Source organism: Gopherus flavomarginatus, chromosome 3 (assembly GCF_025201925.1).
Source record: "Gopherus flavomarginatus isolate rGopFla2 chromosome 3, rGopFla2.mat.asm, whole genome shotgun sequence".
NCBI classification, from domain to species: Eukaryota; Metazoa; Chordata; order Testudines; family Testudinidae; genus Gopherus; species Gopherus flavomarginatus.
In genome coordinates this window covers 74,027,046-74,045,028 of record NC_066619.1, presented here as the reverse complement: position 1 = coordinate 74,045,028, position 17,983 = coordinate 74,027,046, and the positions used below count along the sequence as shown (strand labels likewise).

Genomic DNA, 17,983 nt, shown 5'->3' with positions numbered 1-17,983 from the left:
TGTTTGTGAGAAAGACAAGATATAGAGCCACACAGAGCTCTTCTTCAAGTCTGGGAAACAAAAGAGAAAAATGCAAGGGTGGAACAGATTGTTTATCATAAGTAGTTAGCACATACTGTAAAGGACCATTCAAGATGAAGTGGCCCTTTAACATCTCTGCAGTCATAAAACAAAAAGAGGGGGGGGTTAGTGGGTTACAGATTATTGCAGTAAATCATAATGCCAGTGTCTCTGTTCAATACATGATTTTTAGAGTCTAGCAAAATAATGAATTTAAACTCCCAGGCTTGTCTTTTGATAGTGTTGTGCACACTTCCTTTGAAGATGAGGACTGATAGGTCAGACAGAGTGAGCGCTTTGTGAAAAGTGTCTGCACACAGGTGATAAGTCCTTTTTTATCTGTTATTTTCCTGTGTGAGTTTGCTCAAGCACGCAGTGATTGTCTGGTTTCACCCACATAATTGTTATTGGGGCATTCAATGGACTGGATGAGGCATATCATATGCTGTCATAAACACATGTAGGATCCGTAGAAGGTGTGTTGTGTGTCTGTGGGTGGGGGGTGCCGATCATCGTAGCAGTGGAGATATGTCTGCAGGTTTTGTATCTGTTGTTCTGACAGGACCTGAAGCCACTTTGAATTGATGTGTCCCAGTCTGTGGGGAGCTTGCTTTTGATGACTGTGGAGAGGCCAGGGGGCTGTCTCAAGGTCAAAAGTGGGAGTTCAGGAAAGGCCTCCCACAGGATGGGGTACCCATTGAGTAAGGGTTATAACTGTTAGATGATACCCAGCATGGGCTTCAGCGTGGGGTGGTAGGCGACAAGCAGGGGCATGTGGTCAGAGGGGGTCTTATCTCTGTATTGAAGCAGGTTCCCTCAGGGCATTTGGGTGGTCCGTTCCATGACATGATCCATGTTTTTGGTGGAGTGTCCCCATCAGGCAAAGGAAGCCCTAAATATGCCAAAATATACATCCTGGGGCACATCTCCTCGGAGCACACTCTGTGGCATCACAGATTTCTTGGTGTGGCCACTGCATCCATGAATGTAGGCATTGTGTTCTGTGGGATTTTTTGTATATGGTTGTCTACAGGGCTCTACTGCTGAAGTCAACTGTGGTGTCCAGGAAGTTGATGCTAGTGTGGGAGAGTTCCAGAGAGAGTTTAATGGATGAATGGTGGTTGTTGAAATTGTGGTAGAAATCTATGAGGGAGTTTACATATCAATGACGTATTTCACGTATATCACTGGTTTCATGGTGCATCGGTGCAGAATCTCTTCTTCAAGGAGGTCCATGAAGAGGTTGGCATATTGGGGAACCATCCTAGTACCTATGGCTGTTCCCATGGTTTGAAAAAAAAGTTGTTATATGTTGTATATAAAATTGTAATGAGTGAGGATGAAATGGATGAGTTTGGCAATATATTTGGGGGTAGGTATGAGGATTGTCTTGTAAATATTTGAGGCAGAAAGCTATGCCATCATTGTGTATAGGTAAATGACATCCATGGTGGCAAGGATGGTGTTCTTACCAAGGTTAATATTGCTGAGTTTGTGGAGGAAGTCAGTTGTATCCTGGAGAAATCTGGCCCTTTGTGGGGTAAGTGGTTTGAGGTCACTTTCTATGAGCCCTGATATTCCATTAGTAACAGTGCCTTAGCCAGATATGATGGATTTATCCCGGTTCCCTTGTTTGGGTGTCTTGGGAAGCATGTAGATCTCTTGAATGGGTTTGTGGGGAATGAGTTTGTACACTCTCTTCTGGTATTGTCTGGGGAAGGTTATGATGATATCCTTAATCTCCTGGGTAAACTGTGGTGTGGGTTTCTTTGAGTTCTTTATCATAGGTTGTGCTGAGGAGAAGTCAGCTGGTCTTGTTAATACAGTCATCACAGTTGAGGTCTACAATGGCATCCCCTTTGTCTGATAGTCTGATCATTATCTGGTGGTTAGATTTCAGGGACTGTATGGCTGTCCTCTTGGCAGCGGAGAGATTATGGTGGACCTGATGTTTGTTAAGGATTTTACAGTCAATTTTCTTCCTGAAGCATCCTTTTCTCTCTAATATCCTGGGACCGAAACAGCTACAACTACACCTGCAGACTTTAGATGTTCAGACTAATCCTAGAACATATCTGACTAAGATTGTTCTTGCCCTCTTAACCCCCCAAAATAGATTACTGGATTTAAGGTAACTTTTCTTCTCGAGAGATTGCCAAACCATTACTTTGCCACAAGAGTTGGTCTGCGTGATAATTAAATGGAAAACTGTTCAAAGTTCTTTAGAAATGAAAACTTATGGAAATAAATCTATCAAAATGAAGTTCAGTGCCATTGCTGTATTCTGTTCACCTTTAAATCCATCTTATGGCATTTGTTTCCTGAAGTAATTCATTTATGTGAAACACGTACTTAGGAGAACACTGTCTACTGCAGATGCTTTAACAACTTCTAGATCAAAAGTTACATTTCCCAACGTGACATCCTCCAAAAGGACTCATACAGAAAATTAATCTTTTGTGGTCTGCAATTGCTACAATGCTACATTTAACAATAATTTAAATTTTTAAAAAAATTATACGTATTTACCGTTAACATTGCTAATTCCCAAGAGTCTGAATTTTCAGATTGTCCCAGGTATTATAAATCAAATAATTTTGTGCCTCTCCAGTAAGCATTTTCAATTAAACAAATTGCTTTTTAAGGTACTGTTTGAAACACAGTTTAACTGGGTAACACACACCATCTAAGTAGTGTGGCCTACTCTCTTCATCAACTTATGGCAAAGATATTCTAACTACCTCTAAGTTCTTGTAAAAATTTGATTACATTCTCAGAAGTGGATAAGTAATATAACAGATGTAGGTTCAGTGAACTTGAACCATAAAAACTGTAACTACATGGGATGTTTAAAAAACAAGGGAAGACTCTGTGGGGGGAAAAAACCTGACCTATTCATTGCTTTTCTTTGCTGCAATTTAGACAATTCACATGGTGAACACATTCCAGAATATGTATTTAAAACATTTACCATACATGTAGCTGCAAAGATGTAGGAGGCAGTTTCAAAAAGAGTAAAATTGCCAACAAAATCATCTTGATAGTTCAAAAATAAAAGCAATTTTGAAGATGAAACTGTTGACAAAAAACATTTAAATCTCTAAGCCCTAAATTGTGGAATCTGCCCACTATTACTACATCAACAATTCTTTGAGTTATCCACATTGCTTCAGATGTATTCTGTGCTTATGTCTTTGTTTCAGGAAAAATACTTTCCATATGCGAACTAATCTTGGCCATATATTTAGTAATGTGCAGTATTTCAACCCCATAATAATTGTAGGACAATCAACATTGGATAACATTTGCAGAGAGTTAAAGAGTGTGATCTGAAAGCAATCTGGCACATCAAAGTATGCTTCTTTCATCATTTTGGCTATTTGTAACATTTCCCAGTTATGGTGACAGATCAAAGAAAGAAACAAATAGAGACGAAGTATCATGAGATAGCAAAGTGTGAGGAGCTTATGTACTGATCTAAGAAGAACCACCACAATTCCAGTTTTTTTGCTACAACTTCGAAGGGATATTCTAAAGAACAGTATTGAAAAAGTTGCTACTCTGACAGTTTGTTAGTCTATTTCAATTGAAACATGGTAAATACATTCAGAGAAGAATGAACAGCTCTCTTCCCTCACATGTGCTTCTGTTGCAGGGTTTTAAGAGTCAGACTTTCAAATATTAAGGGGAATGATTAAAAAAATCTTCATTCCCCTGGAAAGGATGTGTGCATTGTACATATGCCTTATAACACAGGCAGCAGAATCAGCCTGGAAAGAGTAAACTAAGGATGGAGCAAAAGAGTTGTTACTCCTCCAATATTGGCTTGTACCTAGGTTAATTCAACACCTTCCAAATTTAGAATTAAAAAGGGGGGGGTGTATTATTTTGGCTTTAATATATTATTTAGATCATTCAAACTAATTAAAGCAGAAGGAAGAAATAGAACAGCTCCCCCTAAAGTAGTTTTATTCATTTAGACAAGGAAATAGCGTATTGCACTATATAAAGGCACAATTTCAGTAAGAGAAGCACATGACTAAAAAGGCTTATACCAGAAAATTAGATGTTTAACATTCTGCTGAAAATTTGCAAAATCTGATTTCTCTCTCTCTCTCACACACACGAAAATGGGACTCCTTTTTCCCCTTCCTTCTCCCCCAACATAATATGTCACTTTACTAAATAGGATCAATTGGGAATGAAAATTAATCTTTTTCAAGAACTCAATTTCATTCAGATGGAAAGGGTTTTTTGAATCAAGACACTGTTGGCCATTGCTCAAAAAGTGAAAATTTCTCAGTCACAAAAGTAGCTCTGAACAATGTTTTTGCACCAAAAAATAAGTGGTAGTCATTTTCATAAAGGCAAATAACATTATGGGGAAATCGTAGCATATTCATGACTAACGAAGGCCTCACTCAAAAAAATGCTACAGTTCCTAGAGCTATGGCTAAGACGACTGAGGAGGTACAGTGTGAGAATCAAGAAGAGCAATGTTGGATTTGGTTAGCCTTGGAGAAGGAGACAGCACATGATGAATGTGTTTTTATCTCAACAGTAGGCAGACCCCCTGCAGTATGTAAACTTCAATCATGCCTCATTAAACCAAGAAGCGATCATAAAATATCTTGCAGACAAGCTTACATTCCTTTCTCACCCTATCTCAAATCAGATATGCCAATTGTGGGAGGAAAGAGCTGTCCAAACAGGGATGTAGAAGGTCCTTAATTTTAAAAATATGTACAATAATTGGACGATAAAAGTTTAAAAACTGTAAGGTCTTCAAATTATAGCCTGAATAAACTAAAACATAGTTTATGCAAAAAAGCTATATTTTTACATTGTTTAACCAACATTTAACAAGCAAAAATAGTTTATATGTCAGATTTTTATGAAAGTCCATGAGACTTGATCACTACTTTTCTGGTTTCCATATGTATATACACACAATGTGGTGGGTGTAAATGGTAATCTGGTTCCTTTCTCTCAAAGTGTAAGGAGTAAAACTATCAGACCAATCTTATACAATGAAGAAATAAATGATGGAGTATTTCTTTCATTCTTCATCCAGGAGTTTATGTTACCACTTTCCATTGCCACTTGTAGATTTGCATTATTGTATTTTCTCTTTACAAATATTACTGTCCCCATCTTGCCTGCCATATATCAGAGTTTGTTATTTTAAAAATCAAACTAAAAAAAAAAGAACTCAGTCAGCACTAGTGTAAATGCCACATACAAATCCAGCTTTGGGAAAATATTTCCACTTTGCTCTGGCAGAATTATTCTTTCAACCTAGCTACTATCTCTCGGAAAGGTGGATTAATTACATCATCAATGGAAAAACCCCTTCGTTGATGTAGGAAGGATCTATACTACAGTGGTAAAGCTGCAGCACTTGTAGTGTAGACATAGCCTAAGATTCATAAATTATGAATGGCTGAATAGACTTTATGTACATCTAGACAGCTCTGGATCCCATGTTACAGTTTAAAATGAGTCTCAAACTCATACACTGTAAGGTCAGAAAGGAGCACCTAATCATCTAGTCTAACCACCTGCACATTGTAGGCCTCAGAACCTCATCCACCCAACTCCTATAATAGACCCTCACTTCTGGCTAAGTTACTGAAGTCTTCAAATCATGGGTTAAAGGCTTCAAGTTACAGAGAATTCACCATCTACACTAGTTTAAACCTGCAAGTGACCCATGCCTCATGCTGCAGAAGGTGGCGAAAAGACCCCAGGGTCTCTGCCAAAAATTCTTTCCCGAGCCCAAATATGGCAATCAGTTAGATCCTGAGAACATGGGTAAGATCCACTAGCCAGACCTGGGAAAGAATTCTCTGTAGTGACTCAGAGCCCTCCCCATCTAGTGTTCCATCTCCAGCCATTGGGGATTTTGCTACTGGCAGTCTCCGATGGGCCACATGCCATTGTAGGCAGTCCCATCGTACCATCCCCTCCCTATGTTCATCAAGCTCAGTCTTGAAGTCAGCTAGGTTTTTTGCTCCCACTGCTCCTCTTAGAAGGCTGTTCCAGAACTTCACTCCTCTGATGGTTAGAAACCTTCACCTAAATTTATTGATGGCCATTTATATCCATTTGTTCGTGTCTCCATATTGGTGCTTACCTTAAATAACTCCTCTCCCTCCCTGGTATTTATTACTCTGATCTATTTATAGAAAACAATCGTATCTCCCCATAGCCTTCTTTTTGTTAGGCTAAACAAGCCAAGCTCCTCGAGCCTGCTCTTATAAGGGAGGTTTTCCATTCCTCGAATAATTCTAGTAGCCCTTCTCTGTACCCTGTATCAGTCTGAATTCATCTTTCTTAAATACGGGAGACTAGAATTGCACCCACTATTCCAGATGAGATCACAGCATTGTATTGTATAATAGTAGTAATACTTCCATGTCTCCACTGGAAATACCTCGCCTGATGCATCCTAGGACTGCATTAGCCTTTTTCACAGACACATCACACTGGTGGCTCATAGTCATCCTGTGATCAACCAGTACACACAGGACTTCCTTCTCCTCTGTCGCTTCCAACTGATAAGTCTCCAGCTGATAGCAAAAATTCTTGTTGCTAGTCCCTGAATGCATGACCTTGCACTTTGCACTGTGTGACAGACCCAGGCCAGTGCGGTACAGGAGTCTGCTAGAGGGCAAATATACTGGTCACTGGGTGAGTAGTTTTCTGTTCCCTGAGTGACCAGAGCAGGATCTGCACTAGAGTAGTCAGGAACTTGCTAGAACCAATTAAGGCAGACAGGCTGATTAGAACACCTGCAGCCAATCAAGGCAGGCTAATCAGGGCACCTGGGTTTTAAAAGGAGCTCTCTCCAGTCAGATGGAGAGGAGCCAGATGAGAGGAAGTGTGTGTGAGGAGCTGGGAGCAAGACACACAAGGAGCTGAGACTGAGAGGGTGTGCTGCTGGAGGACTAAGGAGTACAAGCGTTATCAGACACCAGGAGGAAGGTCCTGTAGTGAGGATAAAGAAGGTGTTTGGAGGAGGCCTTGGGGAAGTAGCCCAGGGAGGTGTAGCTGTCACACAGCTGTTACAAGAGGCACTATAGACAGCTGCAAATCCATAGGGCCCTGGGCTGGAACCTGAAGTAGAGGACGGGCCCGGGTTCCCCCCAAACCTCCCAACTCCTGATCAGACACAGGAGGAGTTGATCCAGACTGTGGGGGAGATCACTGAGGTGAGCAAATCTGCCAATAAGCGCAGGATCCACCAAGGTAGAGGAGGAACTTTGTCACAACTGTTAAATTTCATCCCATCTCTATTCCTCCAGTTTACAAGGTCATCCAGATCTTATTCTATGATATTCTGGTCCTCCTCCGTATTGGCAATACTGCCTAACTCTGTATCATCTTCAAAAGTTATTAGCACACTCCCACTTTTTGTGCCAATGTCAGTAATAAAAATGTTAAATAAGATTGGTTCCAAGACCGATCCCTTAGGAACTCCACTATTAACCCCCCTCCAGCCTGACAGTTCACCTTTCAGTATTACCACTGTAGTCTGCCCTTTAACACATTCTTCATTCACCTTTCAATTCTTATATTAATCCCTATCTTCTCCAATTTAACTAATAATTTCCCATGTGGAACTGTATGAAATGCCATGCAGAAATCAAGGTAGGTTATATCTACTGCATTTCCTTCGTCTAAAAAAATCAGTTATCGTCTCAAAAGGAAGATATCAGGTTGGTCTAGTATGATCTGCCTTTCTGTAAAAGCATGTTGTCATTTTATTCCAATTACCATTAACCTCTATGTCTTTAAATACTTTCTCTTTCAAAATTTGTTCCAAGGCCTTGCATACAAACTAACAGGCCTGTAGTTTCCTGGATCACTTTTTTTCCCCCCTTTCTTAAAAATAGGAACTATACTAGCAATTCTCTAGTGATAGTCAATCTGTTTACAGATTTGTTAAAAATACTTGCTATTGGACTTGTAATTTCATGTGCCAGTTCCTTTAATACGTCTTTATGGATCAGCTACAAACACACTAAAAAAAACAAAAACTAAGAGTAGCTCAAATGAGACTATCATATTCCTGGTAACCTTGTTCATTGCAAATGATCACAATACAATCAAAGAAATTCAAAGATTAATGCCAGTATTTTCAAACCTGCAGACCTTAAATTAGGCTACTTAGTAGAAGTGATCTGATTTTTCACCTTTGGGGAGGGCAAGCGAAATCAGTCAACTTTTGCTTAACTATGGAATTAAGGGCCTAATTTTAGGCTGCACTTTTGAAAATACTGGCCTAAGCCACTAGTGGATTCTGTCTAGATTGAGTTACTTTATTTGATGAAAAAACTGTTTTGTTATAAAGAGAAACCCACAAGGTTATAATAAAATATTTGTCTATCACTTTTTGCAATTTCAATATTATCAGCATAAGCAAAAAATTTAATTTTAGGAGCCAAACCAACTTCTCTTTTGGGGATGGGGAAAGCACCATTAATTTATTACTGTGAAACTGTAATGAACTTTTCAGGAGTATGGTATCAGTTCAAACACCAATACAGATCTACTGAAATTTTCAGTGATCAGTGTCAACGGGTAAGCATTCTTCCTTTAAGAAGGATGCAGTCAGCTTGCAATCGTCTATTAAGCTTCAAAACATGAGTACACTTGCCCTTCTTCCACTTTCCGGTTTTTGATGCATCACTATCACCTTTCCCTTTAATGTTTTTCTTGCTCTGTTGAGATGTGAAAAACTCTCACAAAGAGGGGGAAATGACTGCACACAAAGAGCAGATACATGCACAAAGTAAATACAATGAAAAAACTGAAAGGAATAACTATTTTCCTCCAATCTCTCTCAACTACAGTCATTTTAGATGTTACTTGTAGTCAGAAGCAGTGTCCTTGTAAATGAGAAATTGCATTAGTAACCACATGTCCCTATACCAGACCAATAAATCAATTATACCATCTAGGTGGGAGTTCTCACAAAACCTCCTATTTATACACGAAAAAAAGATGTTAATGTCTATTTGGGGTTCAGTAAAGAATCCATCCCACCCCCAGGTATGCTAACTCCATTTCTGAGTGATCTGTTCATAATAAAATACGTGAAAGGCAATTGCTGGATTTGGAATGCTAAAATCCAAAGCTAATGTCAATTCTGAGTAACATAACCTGGACAAAAATATTTCTTGGAACCATCAGCTTCCCTCATCAGAAGAGCAGTATTCTGGTGTCTCTGATTTTGCATTTATATATACAGTTACATTGCAGGCACCTCCTAAGTAAATGTACTAATGAATTTCATTTTTCATTCTTAAAGACATGTTCCAGCACACTTTTTGCACTTTAAAAATAACTTGGTAGAAACTGACAAGATTTCACCACCACCAAGGATAGGATTGTTATCCACTGTGTCAGATTCAGGACCAAATGTTTCTTGTCAAGAAGAATGTTTGGTTCAACTGGTATTATAGTAGCTCACCACAGTACCTTGTCTACATGGAAAATTAAATCCAGTTCACAGACATTTTCAAAACATTTGTCTAGTGTTTCCACGAATACCTGTGGAAGAAAAAACAAAGCAAAAGGTCAAGGTTTATGAACTTCAAATGTGGCATATATAAGAAAATAGAGATCATGTAGATTTTACAAGGCCTAGTGTATCTGAAAAACATGTGTGGTCAACACTACTATTGGGATCCTGTAATGCTGGTAGGCCCCAGGAAAAAGAGTATGTGAAGTAAAACAGCTTTTAATACAGCTCTGCAATGTGGCCAAGGAATTACACACATACAAAAGTTAAAGAATATTCACACATTGAAAGAACACTCCAAGAACATCTATTCTGCAATTTTATGCAGTTGTGATCTGAACCATTTCTTCTAATTTTACTGGGATGCCAACTATCTAGTAAAAATGAATTTTAGCTGTTTATTTTTACCAATTATTTGTACTCCAGTAGCCCCTGAGGGCCACAGCCTGCTTCCACTTCTCTCCTCACAGAATCGTGCCATTTTCTTCCAAGAGAAAATTGCTAAAATGTGACATGACCCTCCCACTTCTCTTGCCTTCTCTTCCCCTCCTACAACTCTCTCCTCCTTCTTCCGTCACAGAGGCAGAAGTTTCTCATTTAATTTCCTGCTCCATCCCCTCCATTTGCCCCAGGAAGCCCATCTCATCATTTCAACTCCTCCCTTATTCTGCTCCTTAACCTCTTATGCTCCTCTGGTTCTTCCTCCCACCTCCATAATACAAGCATGACTTAGACTCTCCCCTCCTAAATAAAACCCACCCTTGACCCCCACCTGCTTCTTCAACTACTGCTCATTTCCCTTCTCCCTTTCACCTCTAAGGGTACGTCCACACTACCCGCCGGATCGGCGAGCAGCGATCGATCTATCAGGCATCGATTTATTGCATCTCATCTAGACGTGATAAATCAATTCCTGAAGGCACTCCCTGTCGACTCTGGAACTCCACTAGAGTGAGAGGCGGAAGCAGAGTCGACGGGGGAGCCGCAGCCATCGATCCCGCGCCGTGAGGACGGGAGGTAAGTCGATCTAAGATATATTGACTTCAGCTATGCTATTCTCGTAGCTGAAGTTGCGCATCTTAGATCGATTCCCTCCCCCAGTGTAGACCAGGCCTAAGAGCACGAAACAAGCTGTCTACAACTATTGTCTGAAGTGCCTCTTCTCCAAGTCCATCACAGACTGGTTTCAGCCTCAGCACTCCACTGTAATCACTCTTGCCAAATTCTCTAATGACTATGTCCTAATCTAAGCTAAGAACTTGTTCTCCATCCTCATTTGTGAGGGTTCCACAAGGCTCTGTCCTAGCTCCCCTTCTCTTCTCTCTTTGCGTCTCTGGGTAATTTCTTCTGCAAACACAAATTCAATTACCACATCTCTGCTGAGGACTCGTAGACCCACCTCTCTGCTCAAGACCTGTCTCCTTCTGTCCAAACTAAAAGCTCAGCTGGTCTGTCTGACATCTCTTTGTGGATGTCTAGCTGCCAGATCAAGCTCAACACAGCTAAAGTGAATCTTAATCTTCCACCATACCTTTCCAGTTACCTTCTTCCTTAATCACTAAACACCACCATCATCCTGACAGTCACTTAGGCCCATAACCTGGGTGTCATCTTCAAAGTGAACCTCTCTTTATGTCTAAGTCTTGCAGATTCTTTCTGCATAACATCTTAAGATACAGACTTTCCTCTCCATCCACACAAATAAAATTCTCATCCAGGCTCTCATCATAACATGTTGCAATTACTGCAAGATCCTTTTGTCTGGCCTTGACAAATGTAATCTTGCCCCACTCATATCCATTCAATATGCTGCTGAATGGATCATTTTCCTAGCTTATTGATTTGACCAAGTTGCACCTCTCTTTACATCCATTCACTGGCTCCCTCTTCTTTATCGCATCAAACATATGTTGCTTGTATTAACTTTCAAAGCCCTTCACAGTCTATCGTCTCTCATTCACTACTGAGCTGATGACACTTGTATCCAACTGGCCCATGCAAGCCTCAACTGAAATTTCTGAGGCTATGTCTTCAATACCCGCCGTATTGGCAGGTAGCAATTGATTGCTTGGGGATGGTTATATCGCGTCTCATCTAGACGCGATATATCGATCCCCGAACACGCTTATATCGATTCTGGAACTCCACCAATCCCAATGGAGTTGCAGAGTTGACATGGGGAGCCGCGGACATCGATCCCGTGCTGTGAGGATGGTGAGTAATTCGATCTTAGATACTTCGACTTCAGCTACGTTATTCACGTAGATGAAGTTGCATATCTGAGATCGATTTTCCCCCGTAGTGTAGACCAGCCGTGAAGTTTTCAAACAAACATTGTGCTTTCTCCTATGCTGTTCCTCATGCTTGGGAAGTGCTTCCCATAAACATCTACAAGTCTGCCTGATTACCCATCTTTGCTTTGATGCCTATAAAAACAGTTAAGCCGCAAAACTGCTGAGACCACTCTCTATCATGCTGACCAACACTGTCTCATTGTTTCCATCTGTATATCCTGTTGCCTCTGTCTTAAACAGATATATACCCTGTATACCTGTTGCCTCCGTATACCATCTGCTGCCTCTGTCTTAAACTTAGAACGCATGCTCCATGGGCCAGGGATGCCTTTTTGTTGTGTATGTGTTTTGCACCTAGCAAAGTGAGGTTGTGGCTCATGACTAGGACTACAATAAATAAAACAATCTGCACATGCAAAAAAAAATTAAAATTCAGGCATGTGACTTTAATGCTATCTATCTATCTATATATATAAAGCCAAATTAGTTATTAACTGTTTGCTTTACATACAATACACAAGGTTTCATTTTTTATCATTGCAAGTCCTCCTCATTATTTGCAAAGGCCTGTTAATTACTGTGCAAGGTTATTAACCATTTGCTTTACATACAATGCACAAGGTTTCATTTTTTATCACTGCAAGTCCTCCTTGTTATTTGCTAAGGCCTGTTAATTACTGTGCAAGCCAGACATGCCTTTCTGATTTGGGATAGGAGATCACACCACATAAAATTTCAATTTTGAGCTTATTTGAGCCCAGCCCAATAAGGCAGTCTTCCGTGTCCATAACCAATTTTCCTACTCAACCAGAAAGCGGGTGGGGATGTGTGTGTGTGTGGGGGGGGGATTTTCTTAAGTTCCAACCCTACCCCAATTGAAATTGATGGGAAATTTACCACTTCAACACAAATACTAAAGGCATGCATGAGATTTTCAAAAAGGTCTTTTACTCATAATATGTTACTATTAATTTCCATTTTAAAATCAAAACCAATTCTCTCTCTAGTGGACTTACAGAAGTATCATTATTTAATACCAGCACTGAATTTAAGCAAAAAATACTGGAACTAACTCCACAAAGAGGAGTTGAAGACCACGCTCTCCATGCACTGAGTGGGGAGTTAGGCACCTAAGAAAGGGATTCATAAAAGCCAAAAACTGAGCAGGGAGCTGCCTAAGCTAGCCAGTAGAAAATGGGGAACCAGGGCAGGGCTTAGGCCCCTCTCCTCAAAGGCAGTTAGGCTCCTAACTCCAGCTCAGAGAACCTCTCAACCATGAAACCTCCTGGTACAGTCAGGGGGTGAGGGATTGACTGACTCTGTAGCCAAGTGGTTAGGGCACGCCCCTAGGGCATGCAGAGTCAGGTTCAAGTACCTGCTCAGATAAATTATTATTTATGTAAGTGGAACAGCTTCAACAGGAGAGACAGAGATATACCATACTATATCCAATAGCCTGGTGAATAGGGCACTCACTTGGGATGTAAAAGTCCAGGGTTCAAGTCCCTTGCTCTAAATCAGGCAGAGTAGAGATTCAAACCACATCCCAAGTGAGTAGGGTGACCAACAGCAAATGTGAAAAATCAGGACGGGGGAGGGGGTAACAGGAGCCTATATAAGAAAAAGACCCAACAATCGAGACATCTGGTCACCTAAAAGTGAACGGTTTCAGAGTAGCAGGCATGTTAGTCTGTATCCACAAAAAGCACAGGAGTACTTGTGGCACTTTAGAGACTAACAGATTTATTTGAGCATAAGCTTTCGTGGGCTACACCCCACTTCTTCGGATGCAATGGAAATGAATGCTCTAACCACTATGATACTGGGTATAATGGATGCACACGCAACTTCCAATTACCTAGTTCCCAGCTGTCTTTTATGCAGGGCCTGATCCAGTAAGCATGCTCAGAATAGGTCCCCCGGTAAGACAGGTAGGGGAAGACCTTGTCTGAGAATTCTATTAGGGCTTAGGCATGAGCTAGGATGCTAAGTAGCTCACGGCATTAGGACTGTGTATGCCCACCAGGGATACACAGAGATGCCTAATGATTTTAGGCAACTACAGGGTTAGATGGTAGTGAGCAGGGGTTGAAGATCTCAGTGGTGCCTAAATGTTGGATTTAGGTGCCTATGCCTCTTGGTGGATCTAGACCTGTGTTCTTTCTTAAATGGATTCAATACAAGAGTTACTATGACAATTAACCCTTACAAAAAAAATCTTACATTTAATTGAATAGTAACCCCAACAAGGTGCCTCTTTTCTTCATGCTTAGAAAGTACTAATTTTCTTCATATAGTTAACTGTTAAGACACAAAATGTCTTCTAGAACAGGGCAAGTTTACAAATGATTAGCTCATATGTTCAACTATTTAACAATGTTTATAAATGTGGCTCAGAGAAGCCAACTGACTGCCCAGGGGAAATTCTCTTAACTTCTGTGTGCCTCAAGGGGGTTGTATATATAAAGGGAAGTGTTGTCTAGCATTTAGCCACAAGGAGAAAATAAAAAAGAAGTGTATCCTCTATCTAGAAGAACAGTTAGCCTGGTGTTATTTATGTTTAAAAGTTGGGAGTGAGGAAAAGCAGTTTTCCATAGCACAGACAACAAGATATTTCTAAAATTCTGACATTAAGACACTCATGTAGTGCCTTGAAAAATGTTCCTTTATACAAAATGACATTTGAAAATAAGGCACAAGAAGACAAGTGTCTTCAGTAGCAATTTTTATATTCACAGATAGAGGAATAGGAAAGGAGCAACAGAACAATATTTCACTCTTAAATCATCCCAACAACTAGGATCTCTCCTCACAACAGCCTTAGATCCATAACTTCAGTGGCTACTCTTAAAAAAAAAGATTTAATTAATGCAAATATCAAGGTAGCTTAATTAGTTATGTAAGACAATACAGAAAAGTTTTGGAAGATAACCACTGAAGCACAAAAACCTCTGTCTACACAGCATGATCATTAAGCATTAAATACACTGGTAAATTAAGAGAAAACTATAACTTTTGCAGAGCCCCACAGCTGGAATTGTCACAAGATAAAGATTTCTATTAATAAATATTTGAAATGTTTCAGTCTTCTACTGGTGACAGCTGGGATTATGTGTGACACTGGTAGGGCAGAAACCCAGAATCAGACTGTAAACAGGTTTATAATCTTTTATGTCATACTGATTTTAAAAAGTATTACTCTAGTATACAAGTTATAATAAGAGAGGTTAATTAAAATTAAATTTCATTTTAAAGTCTCAGAATAACTGCATCAGTGGATAAAGTAAGAGCCAACATGCTTACAGCACAAAATTTATTTTAAGAGTCCAACATGTGCACCAAGAGAGAGAAGCGCACAGATCTCAAACAAGGCAGTAATTGCTTCAGATGTAGTAGCACTTATGGGTCATAAGAACCTGGGGCTTCTTTCTCCTTAAGAGAAAAACTAGTTCAAATGCACTATAGGGATACCACTGCAGCTGAAACTAACTACAGGATATTAAATTAATCATGAAACTGACAGGAATTGCTGGCTATCAGGGCCGGCTTTAGGCCGATTCCCCCAATTCGGGCCCCGCGCCCTAAAGAAGAGTGCCTACCTTAGGCGCCTTTTTAATTTTTACTCAGCTGGCAGCGCTCCGGGTCTTTGGCGGCACTTCAGCGGCGGGACCTTTGCTCACCCCAGGTCTTCGGCGGCAGGTCCTTCAGTGCCGCGGAAGCCCCGGAGCACCACCAGGTGAGTCATCCCTGCCAGGGCCCTGGCGAAACTATCTGAATCAGGCCCTGCACTTTCTAAAGCCAGCCCTGTTGGCTGCCCACTGACTTTCACAAAGCAACTTCATAAAAAAAAGGTTGAGCAACAATGCAGAAACAATGTGAGTCACAGAACTGAGAATTAAAAATGAACTCTGGAGTCAAATAAATCTCAGGCCAAGACCTGGTGACTAGAAATGTAGAAATAGTGTGTTTTCCATAACTACTTATGATTCAAAGTGAATATCTAGCGCCCCCTTGTGCTTTACTTTTAGAATTACATGAACTATTACAAAGCAACAAAGAGTCCTGTGGCACCTTATAGACTAACGGAAATATTGGAGTATAAGCTTATGTGGGTGAATACCCACTTCGTCAGATGCGTGTGGTGGAAATTTCCAGAGACAGGTATAAATAGGCAGGCAAGGATCAGTCTAGAGTTAACAAGGTTAGTTCAATGAGGGAGGATGAGGCCCTCTTCTAGCAGTTGAGGTATGAACACCAAGGAAGGAGAAACTGCTTTTGTAGTTGGCTAGCCATTCACAGTCTTTGTTTAATCCTGAGCTGATGGTGTCAAATTTGCAAATGAACAGAAGTTCAGCAGTTCCCTGGACACACAATAGCAGATTTAAAGGTAGCCATCCTGCAGCAAAAATATTTCAGGACCAGACTCCAAAGAGAAACTATAAGGTGCCATAGGACTCTGCCACTTTTTACAGATACAGACTAACACGGCTACCCCTCTGATACATGAACTATTACAATAAAGCTGTATTTTATTTTTTGTTTTAAATTTTACTCAAATATTAATAAACCTAAATACATACAATACTAAATATAGCATAAGCAATCAAAACATCAGCTTGTTCTTAGTGTTCTGGTAAGACAAATTAAGAGTCCATTGTCGCATCACGGCCCACTGTGCTCAGCAATATACCAACACAGTCCTTGCCCTGAAGAGCTTCCATTCTACACAGACAAAAAGTCGGAGAAAAAGGACACAATACACAAGCAGAAGACTGGGAACTGAGGGACAGAACGACTAAATGACTTGCCCAAGATCACAGGAAGTCCATGGCAGAGAAGGGAATTGAACCCAGATCTCTGAAGTCCAGTGTTTTAGCCACAAGACCATCCTTTCTCCTCTTGCATTAAATACTCACATTCTATTACAGTATTAACAGCTGAAAAAAACAGATAACTAATCAAATGAACCTAAAACACAGATACTATAAAACGATAAATTTATAAAAGAAATATTATGGAATGTCTACTTCAGAGCTAGAAAATCCTGTTTGTATTTGGTGTCAATAGACCTACTTTAGGTTTTCTTAACTCAGGTTTTGGTGTGTCACCAGATCTAGAGAGCACTAGCAAACCTCAAGAGAGATGAAGCCAGTCTGCCTGTGAAAGTGTTTTCATTGCAGTCCAAGCTGTAATGTCATCATTCAAACAGTTGGCTCAAGGTGATCTCTGATAGATGCATGGGACAATCATCCACACATTTAATACCTAGATGGTTTGACATTAGTAGTTTCAGCAATAAATACATGCAGCACCACCACACATGGGGCTGACTTTGAATGAAACTTGGAAGCTCTAATAGTGCTTAGTATAACAATCTATCTTCCGAGTGGAGCTGGTCAGCATGAGCACATTACACTTAGGGTAACCAGATGTCCCGATTTTATAGGGACAGTCCCGAATTGGGGGGGCCTTTTTTATATAGGCACCTACTACCCCCCCACCCCCTGTCCCGATTATTCACACTTGCCCTCTGGTCACCCTAATTACACTTGTTCTACATAAACTACATTGACTTCCCCTCTGCTTCTGGGTGCAATCTGAAGTATCTGTTTTACTCTGTAAAACATTATATGGTTTAGGAGCTTGATGCTTTAGGGACCATATCATTCCCTGTGCACTATTAAAAACTACTCAAGTCAGTGAGATGCTTTTGCTGACAGTCTTTTTGATCACAAGCTGCTTGGAACAGGGTCCATCTCTTCTTATGTTTGTGCCAGATGCTGCACAACAGGACTTGGGTACTGACATCTGTGCACCACTGCACTTGAAGTGCTACAAAAGTTAATAAATTCTTTTGAGAATTTCCAGTCACCAATACATAAGGGGGGAGGGGGAGGGGGAGGTGTCAGATTGTGGAAATCACTCCCTCTGGTGGCCAGCCAAAGCACAAATTTGTTAGTTTTCAGGCAAATCTGTCAAATGGACCTTAAGTACAGTTTTTTTTACGTTTTCAATTTCATCAACCAGAAGAAAGTTTTTTTGATTTCTGCCCAACTCTAACCTAAACTAAAAGGGCTGACCTCGTACTAGAGCCAGTCAG

At 40.4% G+C, this 17,983-nt stretch overlaps 1 protein-coding gene across 3 annotated transcripts in view; it reads right to left on the bottom strand.

Moving 5' to 3' along the window:
• The window catches only part of AP3S1 (adaptor related protein complex 3 subunit sigma 1), a 42,436-nt gene that overhangs the window by 12,383 nt on the left and 12,070 nt on the right, over positions 1–17,983 (bottom strand). For all 3 annotated transcript variants that reach the window (XM_050946007.1, XM_050946006.1, XM_050946005.1), the window contains exon 4: positions 9,547–9,618. In XM_050946007.1, coding sequence (XP_050801964.1) covers positions 9,547–9,618 — 72 coding nt within the window. The remainder of the gene's footprint in view (positions 1–9,546; positions 9,619–17,983) is intronic.